This window comes from Castanea sativa, chromosome 1, assembly GCF_040712315.1.
Source record: "Castanea sativa cultivar Marrone di Chiusa Pesio chromosome 1, ASM4071231v1".
In the NCBI taxonomy this organism is placed as follows: Eukaryota; Viridiplantae; Streptophyta; class Magnoliopsida; order Fagales; family Fagaceae; genus Castanea; species Castanea sativa.
In genome coordinates, this window is record NC_134013.1 from 58,971,875 (window position 1) to 58,989,490 (window position 17,616).

At 41.6% G+C, this 17,616-nt stretch overlaps 1 protein-coding gene across 1 annotated transcript; it reads right to left on the minus strand.

Moving 5' to 3' along the window:
* Nucleotides 1-11,359: 11,359 nt before the first annotated feature.
* LOC142630837 (uncharacterized) lies at nucleotides 11,360-12,582 on the minus strand. Its single transcript, XM_075804895.1, has 3 exons — nucleotides 11,719-12,582; nucleotides 11,510-11,629; nucleotides 11,360-11,398 (listed from the first exon to the last, which is right to left on the minus strand). Exons 1-3 carry the CDS (start codon nucleotides 12,580-12,582, stop codon nucleotides 11,360-11,362), a joined length of 1,023 nt encoding a protein of 340 aa, XP_075661010.1.
* Between the last annotated feature and the right edge of the window lie 5,034 nt (nucleotides 12,583-17,616).

The following is a 17,616-nucleotide window of genomic DNA, read 5'->3' on the forward strand; positions in this document are numbered from 1 at the left end:
AAAGCTATTGCTGTAGCTTGTTGGTAAGGGTACTGTTTTTTCTTCTTTTTTTTTTCTTTAGGCTGCGTTAAATGTAAAATATTTTTCGAGTATAAAATATTTTCAAGTTAAAATATTTTCGAAAAAAGAAAATATTTAAGTGTTTGGTTGCATTATGAAAATTATTTTAGAAAATGTTTTCATGTGTTTGATTGCATTCTGAAAATACTATTTTTTTATTAATTTCTCACATTTTTTCAGTTATTTTCTTAGTTTCTAAACAAATTTTATAATAGAAAATTTCAATATATAAACTTAAAAAAGAAAAAAATCTGAAAGATAAAAGACAGATATAGGCAAGAGATTTTGAATCTGTAACCAAAAGAAATTAATTTGAATTTTGAACCCGACCCCCACTTCAAGAAGTCTTCCCTTTTTTTTCTTTGAAAAGAAAATTCTCTTTTTCTCGTATAGTGCATCTGTTTTTTTGTGTTTTTTTTTTAATTTAATTTTAATTTCCACAATTTTAGACCTTCAAATCTTTCTCTCTCGAACTCTCACCTTCTTAGTTTCTTCTGTTCACTTCACCCCTCATATCTCTCCCTCTCATTCTCACTTTCTCAACTAGACCACTAGTACTCAAATATTTGTTTTCAGTTTTTATATCAAATTCTCTTTGGCTGTCTATATTGCAAAAATAAACACTTAATAAAAATTATATACTATATAATAAAAGTTAAACTTATAGGCCATGATTATGTCAGGTATATGCACTAAATTGCAGCAATTGTTTTTAGATTTTTTTTGGCATGCTACTAATAATTTATAATAAAATTTAAAATATCCTCACTCCCTAATTAGATTCGTTATGATAAGCCAAAATAGAGTCCTAGTAGACACTAAATTGGTTATTCATAAAATTTAAAATAGGTTTAAATGCAAATTACACCCTCTAAATTTGACTAAAATTCATTTCAGTCCTCTAATTTTATTTTTATTCAATTGAGTCTTCTAAATTTCAAAATTATTCAATTCAAGCATTTCGTCCAATTTCATTAAAAAAATTGAAGTTAAGTATTCAATTAACTAATAAAAAAATATTTTTGCAAAACAAATTCTTGCATAATAATATATAAAATATTTTTATTTACTTTATAGATTTTTTCATGTAAGAAAATATTTTTTAATGGAAATTTTTTTAATGAAATTGGACAAAATGACCGAATTGAACAAATTTGAAATTTAGAATACTCAATTGAAAGAAAGTAAGTTTGAGAACTGAAATTAATTTCAATCAAATTTAGAAATGCAATTTACATTTTAGCCTATAAAATATTCTCACTCCCTAATTAGATTTGTTATGATAAGTCAAAATAGAGTTCTCATAGACACTTATAAATCCGTTAGGGAGAAATAGAAATGGTGAAGTTTCTTTTCCAGATTAAGTTGTATTGAACTTTTAATTATGGCATTTAAATCCAAAACAAGTTAGGATTCCAACAGAAATTATAAGATAGTCCCAACCAATAGAAAATAGTTACTTTTTAAGGTGCATTGTCCAATGGTTTTTTTGGTCACTTGCCCAAGATTTTTTGTCACTTTAAGAAGTGAATACATATACGATATTGATCGAAAATTGAACGTTTTTAGAGCGTAAATGAATGATTGTAATATTATTCTAGAGAGATCTAATTGAACGATTGTAAATTTGTAATATTATTGTAAGTAATCACTTTTTATAATAATGTTTTTTTTTCCTCAATTATTTTCCCCTTTGTCTCAATTAACTATTTCCCACAATAAATTATAATAATAATAGTATTGGCCAAGTGATCCCTTAGTGAGTGTTTGTTTAAAAGTCTTTGGCTTTCTTTGTACTTTGTGAAGAAGTAATAAAGTTGGGGAAATTTCTTTTATGGTTTATGAGAAATAAGATATTAAAATTGTTAGGACATATATGATTCATGTTAGGAACATATGTCAACATTTTATGTATTGGTTAATCTTTTGACAAAATACACTTTACTTGTAATTGGATAAATCTCTAGGATGTGTTTAATGCTTCAAGAAATAAGGTTTCAAGTTCAAGTGTTAAAGCCATACAAATCTGTCCAAGACCAAGATCCTAGTGAAGAAGTGTTGTTCATTAAAACTCGACAGCTAGTATCTATTAAGGTTTAAAAGAGTTGTTTTAGCCCGAGGCTCAACAGCTGCTCAATAGATAGGATATCTGTCGAGATTTATGAAGTTCAATTTTTCAAAACTGATTTTCATCCAATCCGTGAATGTATGTTTGGGCTTTCTTTTCTCACAACCCTAAACATATATAAGAATTATTTTAAGGGCCGTCACAGGTTGCACAAGAATACAATTGCACAAATGTGAAGAAAAGTGTGATCGAAAACCTAGTTTGCCCTAGTTGTTCTTTCTCTTGAAGAAGCTATTGTATTTGTACACCGTAGGGTTTTGTGATCATGTAACTTCATGATCTTCATTGTGTAATGAACAGAAGAATTTTGCGGCCAACATCCCTCTCAAGTTGGTGATCAAGTCGCATATTGAAAGTCGCGTATCTATTGGTTAGTCACGTACTAGGAGTCATGCAATACAAAGAGAAATTATCACTACAGAACAAGTCCAATTCGGTATTGGGGTAAAGGTTCAACTGTGGGTTGGTATAAGGTATTGAGATTTCTTTACTTGTAACCGCTTGTTTTGATAATAGTGGATTCTCGAGAGTCCTTAAAATCACCAGATGGGGTTTTTGCCTCGAAGGTTTTCCCCATTCATAAACAAATCATCGTGTCAATTTATTTTCCGTTACATATTTATTTAATTGGTGATTTGTTTATGCTGTCACATACATTGCATGTTAATTTCATTAATTTATTAAACTTGGCCAATTAATCCATCACAAGGGGTCAATACGTTTTTTTCCTATCAAAAGTTTGCAACAATTGTAACGATCTAATAAGTAATCATGCAACTTCCCTAGATCCTTAAGTCCAAACTTTTTTTTTATCATTAATGAGTAATTTCATTTCAAGTGTAATAAGTATACAAGATAGTTCTTCAAAATACAATCCAACAATAGAACAACATTATATTTACAACACCAAAACAACTACAAGGGCTATACATAATGAACTAGGAGTCTAGGAGCTTGAAATTCATGTTTTGAATGGTGTACAAAAGTTAACAAACTAATCAAACATTCTTTATTCTACATGGCTGAACATTAATCAACATTACAAGCAATTGATAAGCTTTTTATGAGAATCTACCCAACCCTATAAGATAGCTAAAGTTTATCCTTTCCATATCCTTTGCTAAGATTCTAGCATATATTGCAAGCTTAGGTGCATCTAAAGGAAATAATCTTTAAAATACATAATTGAAAAAGAGCAATCTTACCTGATAAATAATTAATGGCTGAAAATTAAGAACACCCATCAAATACTTTTTAATCAATTAATAATGATAAAAAATGTTTATATTTATATATATGAGATTATAAATAAATAAAAAATCCAACAACTGGTACGAGTAGCTAGCTTCTGTTGAGTTGAATTTTCATATTTGAAAGACGTTGTCTTTGTGGAGCATTCATGCCCCTTGAATCTATTTCATGAGACTCTGAACTCCTCATTTGTGAGATCTACAAATTGGTTAACACTTAGCTTGTAAGGCTCGCTTGCAGCATTGTTGAAAGATTCTATGTATGCTACATTTTCCTTACATACACATCCATAATGAGCCATCCATTGCTCATGTCTCCCAGATATGGCATCTTGGAGAAGTGCAAACTAACAAAATGAAAAGCAAAGTCAAACATATGTAGTGTTGTTATTTTGTGGAAGCCATGATTGAGCTGACTAGCTAAGAACATTAAGAGTGAATAGGAGTGAGTATAAACACTAACTCCCTCCCTGGTTGCTTGATATATATAGAAAGGGGTCTTATCTGATTGCATATAAATCATGGATCTTCTAATGCAACATCTTGATTCTTTGTGTGCTTGAGAGAATGTTCTTATTAGAACCCTTATAATCAGCTAAATTATTTAAAAATTGACAAACACAGCAGCAAATTGTTTGCCAAACAAAGGGAAAAGTTTTATATTTCTACATATGAAACTATACAACAAATACCCAAATGTAATCTAATCCAAAAGAACATTTTTTTTTTAAAGACTTTTTACAATGTATTATGCATTTTGTTGATAATAGAAAATAGTATGAGAACAAATGAGTCTCTATTTCCATTGAGACATTTCATCAAAGAAGTACAAGTATCCTTTCTACACTAAATCGTGGGTTTGGATTTTCTTACAAATGTAATTTTGTGAAGGATAAAAAAGACATACAAAAGAAAACAAAAAATGAGAGAAAAAATAAATAAACATTCTTGCAATGTCACGTGTTAAAAAGGAAAGATTTTGGGGGTTTTGAAAGAGACGAAATCAACACAACCCATAAATCCCACAAAATAGAGCTTACTTTGCTTCATTTTCCAAGCAACCAAACTAGGCTTATTGAAAACAATGACAGAGAGATAGAAACAAAAAACTTAATGGGCAGTGGTAGTGCCAGCGATGTTAGCATAGCGGTGAAAGGAAAGAGCAGTCAGTGATTATGATCAGGGAAATCCTAGAGAGAGAGAGAGAGAGTTCCCGAAACAATGAAAATTAGCTTAAACAAAAGGCAACAAATACACAAAACATATTCAATTTGAAGGAAAAAGAAAAATAGGGTAAACAAGTACATTCTTGCAAGGTTGTAGGTAGGAGAATAGAAGAATAAATAAAATAAAAATAAAAATAAAAACTATACCGTAAGTGGTAAAAGGGAAGAATACACCAAAAAATCATATAATTATATATACACTCCACATTGAAGTTTTTTTTTTTTTTTTTTTTTTTTTTGAGTAAACACATTGCAGAAGTTGATATGAACAAAAAGTCTAATATTAATCTAATTTATGCAAGAAGCCAAAACCTAAATCTAAACAATAGAATTAGAGTTTCACTTAAAGTTGTTTGTTGCAAGTTTTTGATGATGTATAATATGCATTGTATCCCAAGTAAACTTATTGATAAGAACAAAAAAAAAATCAATAATTTATGTTAATTACTGATACCATAATCTATTGGTAATCTTTTGTTTTGTATGACACAACAGGGCATGTGTTCTGTGCCTGCGTGAAGAGCAAAGAGAGTTGACGAGTAGTAAAAATCGGATACTATATACCATACTATATCAATAATAAAAGTTAGACTTCAAAGCTATGATAATATTAAGTGGGTGCACTAAATTACAACAATTTTTTTTAAACATATTAAATGACTTTTTTTTTTTAAATACTAAATTTGCCTTATATGCTTAAAAGAGTGTGTTATGTATAGTATAAATTATCTCACCCTTCCTTAAAAGTTACCATTACTTTTGAGTGAAATTGTAATATGTCTTGTGTTAAAACCCCTTTTCTCTCTCCCTTATGTATATGTATTTGTTTCTCAAAAAAAAATAATAAAATAAAATAAATTGCGTTATATGCTTGTAGCGTAAATTTGTTCCTACAAGTTACTATTCTCTTTTTGAACCTTTTTAAATTACTTGGATTAAATGTCCAGGAGACGACTATGAAATATCCTTGATCTTAAATGCCTCGAATAAGATAGGCAGCAGTCTTTACATGTTCTATAAGTGAAAATGAGTGTAATAGCCCTTGTTTTTTTTTATGAACAGAAAATTTTATTAACAAACACAAAGAACAAAGTTCAAACAACAACTACGGCATTAAGATGCTCTGAATTAATTACATCCATAAAAGGGCTAGGAGCATAACCCTAACCAAAACATCCAAGCAAATTTTTCCCAAGGCACCAAGAAGCTAATACCTGGGTTGCTTTGTTTGATTCTCTCGGACTCCACCAAAAAACAAATTGCTGGCCATGGAATGCCCACGAAAGAGTATAAGCAGATATGATTGAGATTCTCCAAGGCACGGCATCAGTGGGGGCTTTAAGAGCTTCCATACATGCTTTGGCATCGCTCTCAACCACTACATTCTCAAAACCACGATTAATAGCTACACGAGTTGCCAAATTAATGGCTTCAACCTCTACTTGGAGAGGGAGGTTGGTTTCCACCCGTTTAGACGGGGAGAAAATCAGGTCCCCTCTCCAATCTCTCACCACAATGGCAATAAATGAATGGTCTAGCCCCACCGCTGCATCGTGATGAGGTCAAAAAAATCACCAGTAAGCTACAGGCACTCTCCAACTCGAGTCAACACCTGCAAAGAGAAAACAAAGTGACCTAAAAGAGAGCACCGGTGTGGTGCCGGCCAAAAACCCTCCGAAGGTCAAGTTAGAGCCTTAAACAACCCTAGAGTGCCAGAGTTAGGATAGTTGTGCGTACCTTTTGTCATGAGGGTTTCTGGGGCTTATATAGTGGTGTAGAGTCGAAATAAACGCCTTGGCAAGGAAGTACTTTCCTTTTAGAAGAGTAATTTGCGGATCTTTGCGTATCGTATAGAGCCCTTTTCCTTATAGGGATCTTTTTGACTAAGGTCAAACGTGTAGAGAAAGAACTTTCCTTATATTCATGTATGTAGAAGTCAAGATAGATTAAGAATGGAGGTTGGATTACTCCTTCAACCTTTACCTGTCAAGGTCGTCAGTCAACGTGTACCTCCTATACTGCCGTCAGCCTAGGTACGTTTCCAAAAAGAACGTCAGCTAAGGACCCTCACAACCATGGCCGTCAATCTTGACTTCGTTATCTTGATCCTTTAGCCTAACGTCGCCACGTAAGGGGTGTGGCCTCAAACGTCAAAAAAGGTGTCAATGACAATGGCTGACGGATTGTATATTCCCGTCAGCCTTCTTAATGTGCCGTCAGCCTGTAAAATACGTCACTATCAGCTGCCCCCCACTCCATTACCCCGTCAGCTATGGGTGACGGGTCATGGAGTTGTCGTTACCAGGGAAATGGTTCTTGCATGGTGATTCATGCCATGTTCATTAAATGGTGGGACACACGGCGTAGACTGATTGGCTCCGTGTCTAGACGGGTGTGTCGCTTCGTCTTTCGCGCCTCCTCTCTTCTATATATACTTCATTTTTTACCTTTTTTCACTTTTTATATCCTGTTCATTTTCGAGAGAAAGAGTACGTCACTGCTGATCTTATCACGCCGTCAATCGTGCAGCCGTCAGCTTCTTGAGACCGTCCTCCTACTCGTAAGTTCTCCTCACTGTTACTTTTTACTTTTTCTAGTGGTGCCCTTTAGTGAAGTCGTCTGCCTAGGATCTTAGAATAAAAACCCATCGTTTGTAGGTAGTCAGATGTCTAGGGAGACGCCGAGTGATCAATCGTCGATCCGCGACGGAGCGGGTTACGACGACATTTTCCAATCAGGTCGTGAGCCTGCGGAGGGCCTATCCTGGTCGTCAGAAAGGGAATCGTCAACTCCTTCTGACGGGGAAGTGGGGAGTTCTAGAGGAAGTGAGGTGAGTGGTGACGGTGGCGAAGAAAGGGTAGACGATGAAGACCAGGGGATTAACGAAAAGGCGAGTATAAGTGACGGGGGTGAGAGTGACGGTGATGAGGAGACCCTAGAAAGTACCTAGGGATCCTCTGGTGATGATCGTCCCTTCATCTTACCCTCAGAATGGTCCATCAACAAATTTCTCCCGACGATGTCGGAGAATGTTTTCAACAGTTTGCGGTCCCGCTACCAAATACCAGACGACATTCCCATCCGTCTTCCTGAGGAAGGCGAGAGGTGTTACTCGGGACGAACCGCGGACGTCGGCATGTATGATGCCATGTTCGCGGCCGGGCTGAGGCTACCGCTGACGGCATTGCATCGTCAGTTAGCTAACTTCCTTGGGATATCCGTCAGCCAGATTGCCCCCAATGCTTGGCGAACCTTTATCGGTGCCGAGATCTTGTGGGGTAGTCTGAATGGTGGAAACCGTCAGCTGACCTTGGACGAGTTCTTTTGGTGTTATCGTCCTCAACACATTTCCTCGTCAAAAGGAGTATATCATTTTGCAGTGAGGGAGAAGGAGTTGAAATTAGTGTCAGATATGTCTGATTCCAATAGGAAGTGGAAGGGCAGATACTTCTTTGTAGAAGGAACAAACTGGGTATGCCGTCAGGAGGAGTGGGAGTCAATGCCCAACGGTTTTGATAACACATGGGCATATGTTAGAGATTCAGGTTAATCCCGTCGACCTTCTCGCTTCGTCTACTTATTTGATATCCTAACCCGTCACTTTTCATTGCAGCTAACAATCGTCCACGCATTACCGCGGAGCAAGAGGATTTTATTCGTCGAGTGACGGCCATTCCTTTGGACGAGAGAAAGTGTCGGGACTTGATCACACTAGATACTCTTCATTTATATTGTGGTGGTCCTGAACCGACGGAGGAAGCTTGCAAATTAAACGCTTATTCTCGTCGTCGTGAGTATCCTTTAACTTCTTGTCCTTATCCTGACGCTGTCTCTTTCTAACCTTTATTTTTCGCAGAGATGGAGTCAACTAGACAAAGGGTTCGAGCTGCCGCTGCGGCCAAGAAGAAACAGCAAGAGAAGGCTGGGGGCGAGTCGACCCCACCGTCAGCCCCTAAGCCTATCGGGAAGGTCGTGGCCAAGAGGAAACCTGACGGTAGGGAAGACCGTCCAGGGAAGAAGGTTGCCCCAACTCCCGGGGACAAGCCTTCACGAAGGCCGTCACCTCCTAGGTCCGTTCACGGGGCAGGTAAGGGGCCAATGACGTCGTCAGGCCCTATCTCCCAGGGATCTGTACGCCGTCTGCTGACCCATAAAGACTACGCCGTAGAGGTGACGGAGTCCATCTTGAAGGATGAGGAAATGGACCCTTGTGCTGAGCAGACTATTGACGAGATAAAGGCGTCAGGCCTTTTCGACCTTACCAGGGTGAGCCTCGCTTTCTACTTTGGTGCCCGACCAATTTTTTATACCCTGACGTTGTCTCCTCCCCTTTTTCTTCCAGGCTATGGTTCGCATAAAGGCTCTGTCAGACAGGTGCTCCGCCAAGGAAGGGTGATTACCCGTCTGCACGAGCGCGTCAAGTACCTGGCTGACGGGCAGGCGCAGTACAAGGATGCGAACCGCATCTTGGGCGCGGAGCTGAAGGATTATAAGGAAAAGCTGACGGAGGAAACCCGCCGACGGGAGCTGGAGATGGAGGCCAAGGTGGCGGCGAAAAAGGAGCTGAGATCCATCCTAGTCCAAGTGGAGATGGCTAGGAATGATGCTGTGACGGAGTTTAAGGATTCGTCATCCTTCATAGACGCTTGTGCTGCCTACTACGGTGACGGGTTCGAGGACTACTTGAAGCAAGTAAAATCTGTCTATCCTGACTTGGATTTGTCAAGGATTTCAATGGATGAGTCCATCCCATCAACCCCTGCAGGCGACGCCGTCAATGAAGAAGCTGACGACAACAGTCAGAGAGACAACAGCGTCGTTCTAGCTCAGCCAGCCGCGGATCAATCCGTTACTCTGACTCCAGCAAACCCTCACAATGGCGACCCAAATGCCGTCAGCCCTTCTGTCTCCTGCGCCCAGCCTTTTACTGCCAAAGACAATGGAAGACCCTGAGGCCCCCCTTATGAACTTAAAAAATTTCTTTCTTTTTTCTCTTTGAAAAGTGTAGACGAAGTTGTAGTACTTGACGCCCATTTTTCTGGGCTTTTGTAAAGACATCACCTATTTTAATTTTAATGTCATTTTATACTTCAAGTATGTGTGTTTTTTATTCTAAGTCAGAATTATGTTCGTGATGAGCTCGTCAGCTTATGGGTGACGGGGTTTTTTCTCATTTTCAATTCAATTTTTGAACTGATGACGGCGTCAGCTTCTTTTCCATGAAAACTTAGGGTCATTTTTTATCATTCCGTCAGTTTCATGGGCGACGTCGTTGGATAAAACTTAATTGTATGCCTGTCAATTTCCTAACGGCGTCAGCTCTTCTTTTTTTTAGCTAATCTAGTTCGATGTATTCATTCGGCTATACACCCATCATTTCCACGAACAATGCCGTCAGCTAACTTATTATGCCGTCACTTTGAACATAACACCGTCACTTTGTTGCATCATGGCAAGGTGACGAGTCCAAGAGGGAACAGATCAGCATTTTATTGCCCTTGTACATCTTATGCACTTGGTGATAAGGCCTTCGACCTAGCAATGAGGTCATCCACCTTGTTGGCCTCGGATTGGGGTCGTCTACTTTGTGGATTTTAGGTGTAAGGTCGTCTATTTTGTGGACTTATTTATGAGGCCGTCCACTTGGTGGACTTAGCCATGGGATTGTCCACTTTGTGGACTTAGAAATAGGTCGTCCACTTTGTGGACTTAGGAATAGGTCGTCCACTTTGTGGACTTAGGAATAAGCCGTCCACTTTGTGGACTGAGAAATAGACCGTTCACTTTGTGGACTTAGAAGTAGGTCGTCCACTTTATGGACTTAGTAGTAGAGGATTTGCTATTTTCTTCAAGACATAAAAAATTTACTGGTCGTTTCTGAATGAACCTCCTCTTATTACGATGAATGCATAAGTAAAATTTTGTTCAAAAAAGAAAGACAAACTTTCAGTCCTTTAGACTTAAAATATACTGTAGACAGGAATAAGCTAAGACAGATAATTAAAGAGCATAAACTAGTAATAAGGAGTAATGTTCTGCTTGCTATCTTCTACTGGTAGTACTTTCTGAGATGCTCGGCGTTCCATGGGTGTCGTAGTTTCTGCCCGTCAAGAGTCTCTAGGTGATAGGTGCCCTTTCTTAGCCATGATACAATCTTGTAGGGTCCTTCCCAGTTCAGGCTAAGCTTTCCTTGTGCGGGATCTCTAGCAGCGCCCATCACTTTCCTTAGAACGAGGTCTCCGACCTTGAAGTCTCGATGCTTTACTCGGGAGTTGTAGTGTTTGGCTACGAGGTCCTGGTACCGTGCGAGTCTCTGTTCAACCGCCGCCCTTACTTCGTCGACCAGATCCAGTTGTAGACGTAGCTCTTGATCATTTCTTTCCTCGTCGTAATTGTCCACTCTATAGCTCGTGAGTCCTATCTCGGCTGGAATGACCGCTTCACTTCCGTATGTTAGCTGAAAAGGAGTTTCTCCTATAGGGGTTCGTACTGTCGTTCTATACGCCCATAATACGCTGGGTAGCACCTCAGGCCATATGCCCTTTGCCCCCTCGAGCCGAGTCTTGATGATTCGAAGCAAGGATCGGTTAGTGACTTCAACTTGTCCGTTTGCTTGAGGATGGGCCAGGGAGGAATAATGGTTCTTAATTCCTAACTCTGAACAAAAGGCTCGGAAAGAGTCATTGTCGAACTGCTTACCGTTGTCCGAAATTAAGACCCTTGGAATTCCGTACCTACAAACAATGTTTTTCCAAACAAAACCCCTTATGTTCTTTTCAGTGATTGTGGCTAAGGCTTCAGCTTCAACCCATTTGGTGAAGTAATCGATGCCAACGACGAGGAACTTCAGCTGCCTTGCTGCCATTGGGAAGGGTCCCATGATGTCCAATCCCCATTGCGCGAACGGCCATAGGGCGCTTATGGGGGTCAATTCTTCCACCAGCAGCCGGATGATGTTGCTGAACCTTTGACATTTGTCGCAAGCTCTCACATAAACCTGGGCGTCACTTCGCATTGTCGGCCAGTAGTATCCGGCCCGAATTAGCTTGTGTACCAATGACCGAGATTCGGAGTGGTTGCCGCATATTCCCTCGTGTACCTCTCTCATAACATAGTCTGCCTCTTCGGGGCCTACACATCTTAAGTATGGTCGAGAGAAGCCCCTTTTATAGAGGATGTCCTTTATCAAGACAAACCGTGCTAACCGAGCCTTCAACTTCCTGGCAGCCTCCTTCTCATCAGGCAACGTGCCATCCTTTAGGTAGGAGATCAAAGGGGTAGTCCAATTGTTCTCGGAACCAATTTCCTGTATGTTGACAAAGTCAATTAATGGTGAGGACTGAGTAAAAGAAAGTACCCCGTCAATGGTGATCATAGACTCTGCAGATGCGGCTTTGGAAAGACGGTCGGCGTGTTCGTTTTCTCCTCGTGGAATTTGTACTATTTTGGCCTGCAGCCCATCTATCCTTCTTTTCGCTTGCTCCCAGTACTTCTTCATTTTCTCGCCCTTGTACTCGTATTCGCCGTTCACCTGACTTGTAACGACCTGGGAGTCGCAGTGAATAACTATGCTTACAGCCCCTACAACTTGGGCAAGATCTAAACCTGCTATCAGGGCTTCATACTCGGCTTCATTATTAGTTGTAGGAAAATCGAGGCGAATCATACACTTGAGTTCGTCGCCCTCCGAGGATTTAAGTACGACCCCGACCCCTCCAACCTTCTTGTTGGACGACCCGTCCGTGAAAACAATCCATTGGAGACTTATTTCCTCTCTGTCTTCCATGCTGGTGAATTCCGCAATGAAGTCGGCAACCACTTGCCCCTTAATGGCGGTGCGGGGGCGATATTGTATGTCAAACTCGCTTAATTCTATTGACCATAATGCCATTCGCCCGGCGGCTGCAGGGCTGCCCATTGCTCGTCACAAAGGTTTGTCAGTTAGGACAATTATCGTATGGGCTTGGAAATATGGCTTGAGTTTGCGGGCCGCCGTGACCAAGGCGAAGGCGAGTTTTTCCATGGGGGGGTATCTCTCCTCTGCACCGTGCAATGCCTTGCTCGCGTAGTACACGGGCCGTTGAATCTTGTCGTCTTCTCTGATTAGGGCCGCACTGACAGCTGCTTGGGAAACGGCCAGGTAGAGGAATAGTTCTTCTCCTGGCTGTGAGGGGCTTAGTAACGGTGGTGAAGAGAGATAGACCTTCAGATCTTTGAACACCTGTTGACATTCAGCCGTCCATTCAAAGGATTTTTTCAATGTTCGGAAGAAAGGTAGGCATCTGTCTGCCGCCTTCGACACAAATCTGCTAAGCGCGACGACCCTGCCATTGAGGCTTTGTACTTCCTTCATATTTTTAGGAGGGGCCATCCCTATAATGGCCTGAATCTTGTTCGGGTTGGCCTCGATACCTCTTTGGGATACCATGTACCCTAAGAACTTTCCCGCCGTCACTCCAAAGGCACACTTGCTTGGATTGAGCTTCATGTTGTAGGAGCGAAGAGTGTCAAATGTTTCCTTGAGATCCTCCAAATGGGCCTCTTCCCTTTGACTTTTGACGAGCATGTCGTCAACATATACTTGGACGTTTCTTCCAATCTACCGCGTAAACATCTTATTCATGAGCCTCTGATAGGTTGCACCAGCGTTTTTCAGACCAAAGGGCATGACCTTGTAGCAAAAGAGGCATTGGCTGGTCACGAACGAGGTCTTCTCCTGATCGGCTTCGTCCATCCGGATTTGATTATACCCAGAAAACGCATCCATGAAGCTCAGCAGCTGGTGTTTGGCCGTGGAATCCACCAGGACGTCGACTCGCGGGAGGGGATAGCTATCCTTGGGGCATGCTTTGTTCAAGTCCGTGAAGTCGACGCACATCCTCCATTTCCCGTTGTTCTTTTTGACCATCACGATATTTGCTAACCAATCAGGGTAGTATACTTCCCTGATAAATCCCGCCTCTTGTAGTTTGCGGACTTCTTCTGTTGCTGCTTGATCTCTTTCTTGAGCGAAGGTTCTTTTCTTCTGTCAGACGAGCGGGAAAGATGGCGACACGTTCAACCTGTGCACCATGACTGATGGGTCGATCCCTGGCATGTCTTCGTGGCTCCATGCGAACACGTCCCTATTTTCTTTCAAGAAGTTCGCGAGTTCTTGACGTACCGTCGAGCTGGCTAGGGTGCCGATTTTGGTTGTTCGCTCCGGACGGGCTTCGTCGAGAAGCACGTCTTCGAGCTTCTCAGCAGGTTCCGTCGCCACCCGACGCTCCTCTATATTCATGGCCTGGATGTGATTGTCCATCTCCATCATAGCCATATAACATTCGCGTGCGGATACTTGATCTCCTCTCAATTCTCCAATCCCATGATCAGTGGGGAATTTTATCATCAGATGGTATGTCGATGTCACAGCTTTCCACGAGTTGAGGGTTGGACGCCCTATGATGGCATTGTAGGCCGACGAACAATCGACTACTAGGAATGTCACGTTTCGAGTGACCTGCTGTGGGTAGTCTCCAATGGTTACTGCCAAAGTAACAATGCCAAGTGGAAGTATCCTTGCTCCCCCAAAGCCAACGAGCGGGGCGTTAGTCGGAATTAGTCGTTCTCTTCCAATCCCCATCTGTTAGAAAGCGGGATAGTAAAGGATGTCTGCCGAACTACCGTTGTCTACAAGGACTCGGTGTATGTTGTAGTCTCCTGCCTGTATGGTGACGACCAGAGCGTTGTCATAGGGATGATGAAGGCGTCGGGCGTTTCCTTCTGAAAATTCGATGGTGGGATTGTCGATCCGCGACCTTTCAAGTGCGGGACTTGCCATCTGGACGTTCTGAACCGTTCTGAGGTATGTCTTTCGGGCCTTTTTGGATGACCCAACAGTCACAGTTCCTCCTACAATCATCCTTATGTCTCTGGCAGGTTGCTTGGGGCGATCATTGTCTTGCCGAGGGGCTTGATTTTGCGGCAGGTCTGCCCTCTCCTTATTGACGAACCTCTGCAGCCTTCCTCGCCTAATAAGAGCCTCTATTTGCTGTTTCAAGTTGTAGCAATCGGCGGTGTCGTGGCCATGATCTTGGTGAAAACGGCAGTATTTGTCCCTTGGTCTCCTGTTGGGATCTCCCTTCAGCTTGCCAGGAAAGGCTAAAGTTTCCTCATCTTTAATCTGCATTAGTACCTGGTCGATGGGTGCGTTTAGGGGAGTGAAGTTCGTGAATCTTCCTGTAGGCGGTTTGGGTCGTCGATCATCCCGCCGTTCTTTGGTTCTGGCCATTTTTCGTGGCATGTCCGGCTGTGCATCTTCCTGCCTCTCCCTCTTTCTGGGCTTGTCCTCTCGAGCCAGTAACGCGTCTTCCGCGTTCATATACTTCGTCGCCCTGTAAAATACGTCAGACATAGTTTTTGGGTCATTCTTGTACAAGGAAAATAGGAACTTACCCTTCCGTAGCCCGTTGGTGAATGCTGCCACAAGTATCTTATCATCGGCCTCCTCTATCGAGAGGGATTCCTTGTTGAATCAGTCTAAGTACGATCTTAAGGTCTCATCCTCTCGTTGCTTGATGTTCAACAAACACGCAGTAGACTTTTTATGCCGGTGACTCCCGATAAAATGTGATACAAACTGTGCGCCTAATTCCTTAAAAGTGTTGATGAAGTTAGGCGTCAGTCGGCTGTACCAATCCCTCGCAGGTCCTTTCAACGTAGTGAGGAAGGCCCTACACATGATTTCGTCCGGCACGCCCTGAAGATGCATTAGGGTCCTGAAAGATTCCAAATGATCCAAAGGATCCTTGGATCCGTCATAGTTCTCGATGTGTGGCATGCAGAACTTTGGAGGAAGAGGGTACGAATTCACGACTGCTGTGAAGGGCGAATCTGTTCTATGGACTAGGTCGTCCAGGTCGCTTGAGATTCGTCCCCTCAGGGCGCTCATCATTGCGTCCATACGTTCCCTCATTTGTTGCATCTCAGCTGTGATATGAGGCGGCAATGCGTCCGAAACAAACGGTAGGTTGGTCACCTGCCGCTCTAGTCTAGTCGGGGTGTTGCTACCCTCAGGCCTTACCGCATTCCTCCATTCCGGGCTAGCACCTTCCTGGTCCTCCTCTGGTGCACTTTGGTGCGCATTCCTTTGTCGTAGTTGCTCCTCTAGATCTTGATTCTGTCTGGTGAGGCGCTCAACTGCCGCCGCGAGCGTTTGGACTTGCCTCTCTAGCGCCGTAGCGTGCGGTTCTTCGCCTTGATTGTTGGTTGTTGCCATTGATCTGGTGAGTACCATGCAAATTTTTGTCTTAGGGATAGAGCAAGAGCTAGATAGTCTTCTCTATGCTCTCGTTTCGATTTCCCACAGACAGCACCAACTGATGAGGTCAAAAAAATCACCAGTAAGCTACAGGCACTCTCCAACTCGAGTCAACACCTGCAAAGAGAAAACAAAGTGACCTAAAAGAGAGCACCGGTGTGGTGCTAGCCAAAAACCCTCCGAAGGTCAAGTTAGAGCCTTAAACAACCCTAGAGTGTCAGAGTTGGGATAGTTGTGTGTACCTTTTGTCATGAGAGTTTCTGGGGCTTATATAGTGGTGTAGAGTCGAAATAAACGTCTTGGCAAGGAAGTACTTTCCTTTTAGAAGAGTAATTTGCGGATCTTTGCGTATCGTATAGAGCCATTTTCCTTATAGGGATCTTTTTGACTAAGGTCAAACGTGTAGAGAAAGAACTTTCCTTATATTCATGTATGTAGAAGTCAAGATAGATTAAGAATGGAGGTTGGATTACTCCTTCAGCCTTTACCTGTCAAGGTCGTCAGCCAACGTGTACCTCCCATACTACCGTCAGCCTAGGTACGTTTCCAAAAAGAACGTCATCTAAGGACCCTCACAACCATGACCGTCAATCTTGACTTCGTTATCTTGATCCTTTAGCCTAACATCGCCACGTAAGGGGTGTGGCCTCAAACGTCAAAAAAGGCGTCAATGACAATGGCTGACGGATTGTATATTCCCGTCAGCCTTCTTAATGTGCCGTCAGCCTGTAAAATACGTCACTATCACATCGCAATTTATCTTTACAGCTCCTATCTCCGGCCTATTCCAAGAATAAACAAATGGTCTAGGCAACACTAGGGGGACATCAGTGAGCACAGCAAGGTTTTCATTAAATTTTTTCAAGATTATTTGTAGTTCTTTATCTGGGGAAAATTAATTCCTTTGTGAACAACATGGTTTCTAGGAAACCAAAGATGCTCCAACACCAAAGCCCCAAATAAAAGGAACTCCTCCTTGTTAGAAGAGCCATGGAAAGAAACTTGGGGGGCTAAGAGAAAGTTTATAAACTAACCTAGATTATCAAACTGCATTGCATCCGGTCTGCAGCCCCAAACATTACCAGCCCACAAAGATTTGGCTGCATGACAGAATACAAAAAGATGCAAGGAAGATTCAAGTGAGGCATCACATAGAGGACAGTTAGGATCCATGGATGGAAAGAATCTAATCAATTTTCCTTGGCGGGAAGAATGTCTGAGGCAACTCTCCATAAGACCATCTTAAGTCTATCATGTATTTTGGATTTCTAGATTTTTTACTTCACCTAGTCAGACTCAATGGAATCGGATAGAGCTAAAATTTCCTTGTATGCCAACTTCACTGAGTGTTTTCCATTATGGGATTTCAACCATAACCAATTGTCCTCGCTTTGGCTCACTTTGACAGGAAATTTCTTGATAGCCTTGGCTGAGTCTTCAGTGAATAATTCATAGAGTTTCAACTCGTCCCACCTTGATTTATCTGGAGTTAGAAGCTGTGACACCACCAAGCAACTAGATTGATTTTCAGGTGACCAAGGTACCATTTTGTAGGTTGATAGGTCTGGGACCCAAGGATCTTCCCACGTGAGGATACTTTCCCCATTGCTGACTTGCTTACAAGCTCCAGCCACAAGAAAATGCCTAGCAGAT

Excerpts from the sequence above, each read along its gene's own strand:
- LOC142630837 (XM_075804895.1), bottom strand. The coding sequence starts at position 12,582 with ATGGGCAGCCCTGCAGCCGCCGGGCGAATGGCATTATGGTCAATAGAA. Across the intron at positions 11,630-11,718 it reads ACTCCGAATCTCGGTCATTG|GTTCAGCAACATCATCCGGC; the intron begins GTACACAAGCTA and ends CAAATGTCAAAG. Across the intron at positions 11,399-11,509 it reads ATGGCAGCAAGGCAGCTGAA|GTACGGAATTCCAAGGGTCT; the intron begins GTTCCTCGTCGT and ends CATTGTTTGTAG.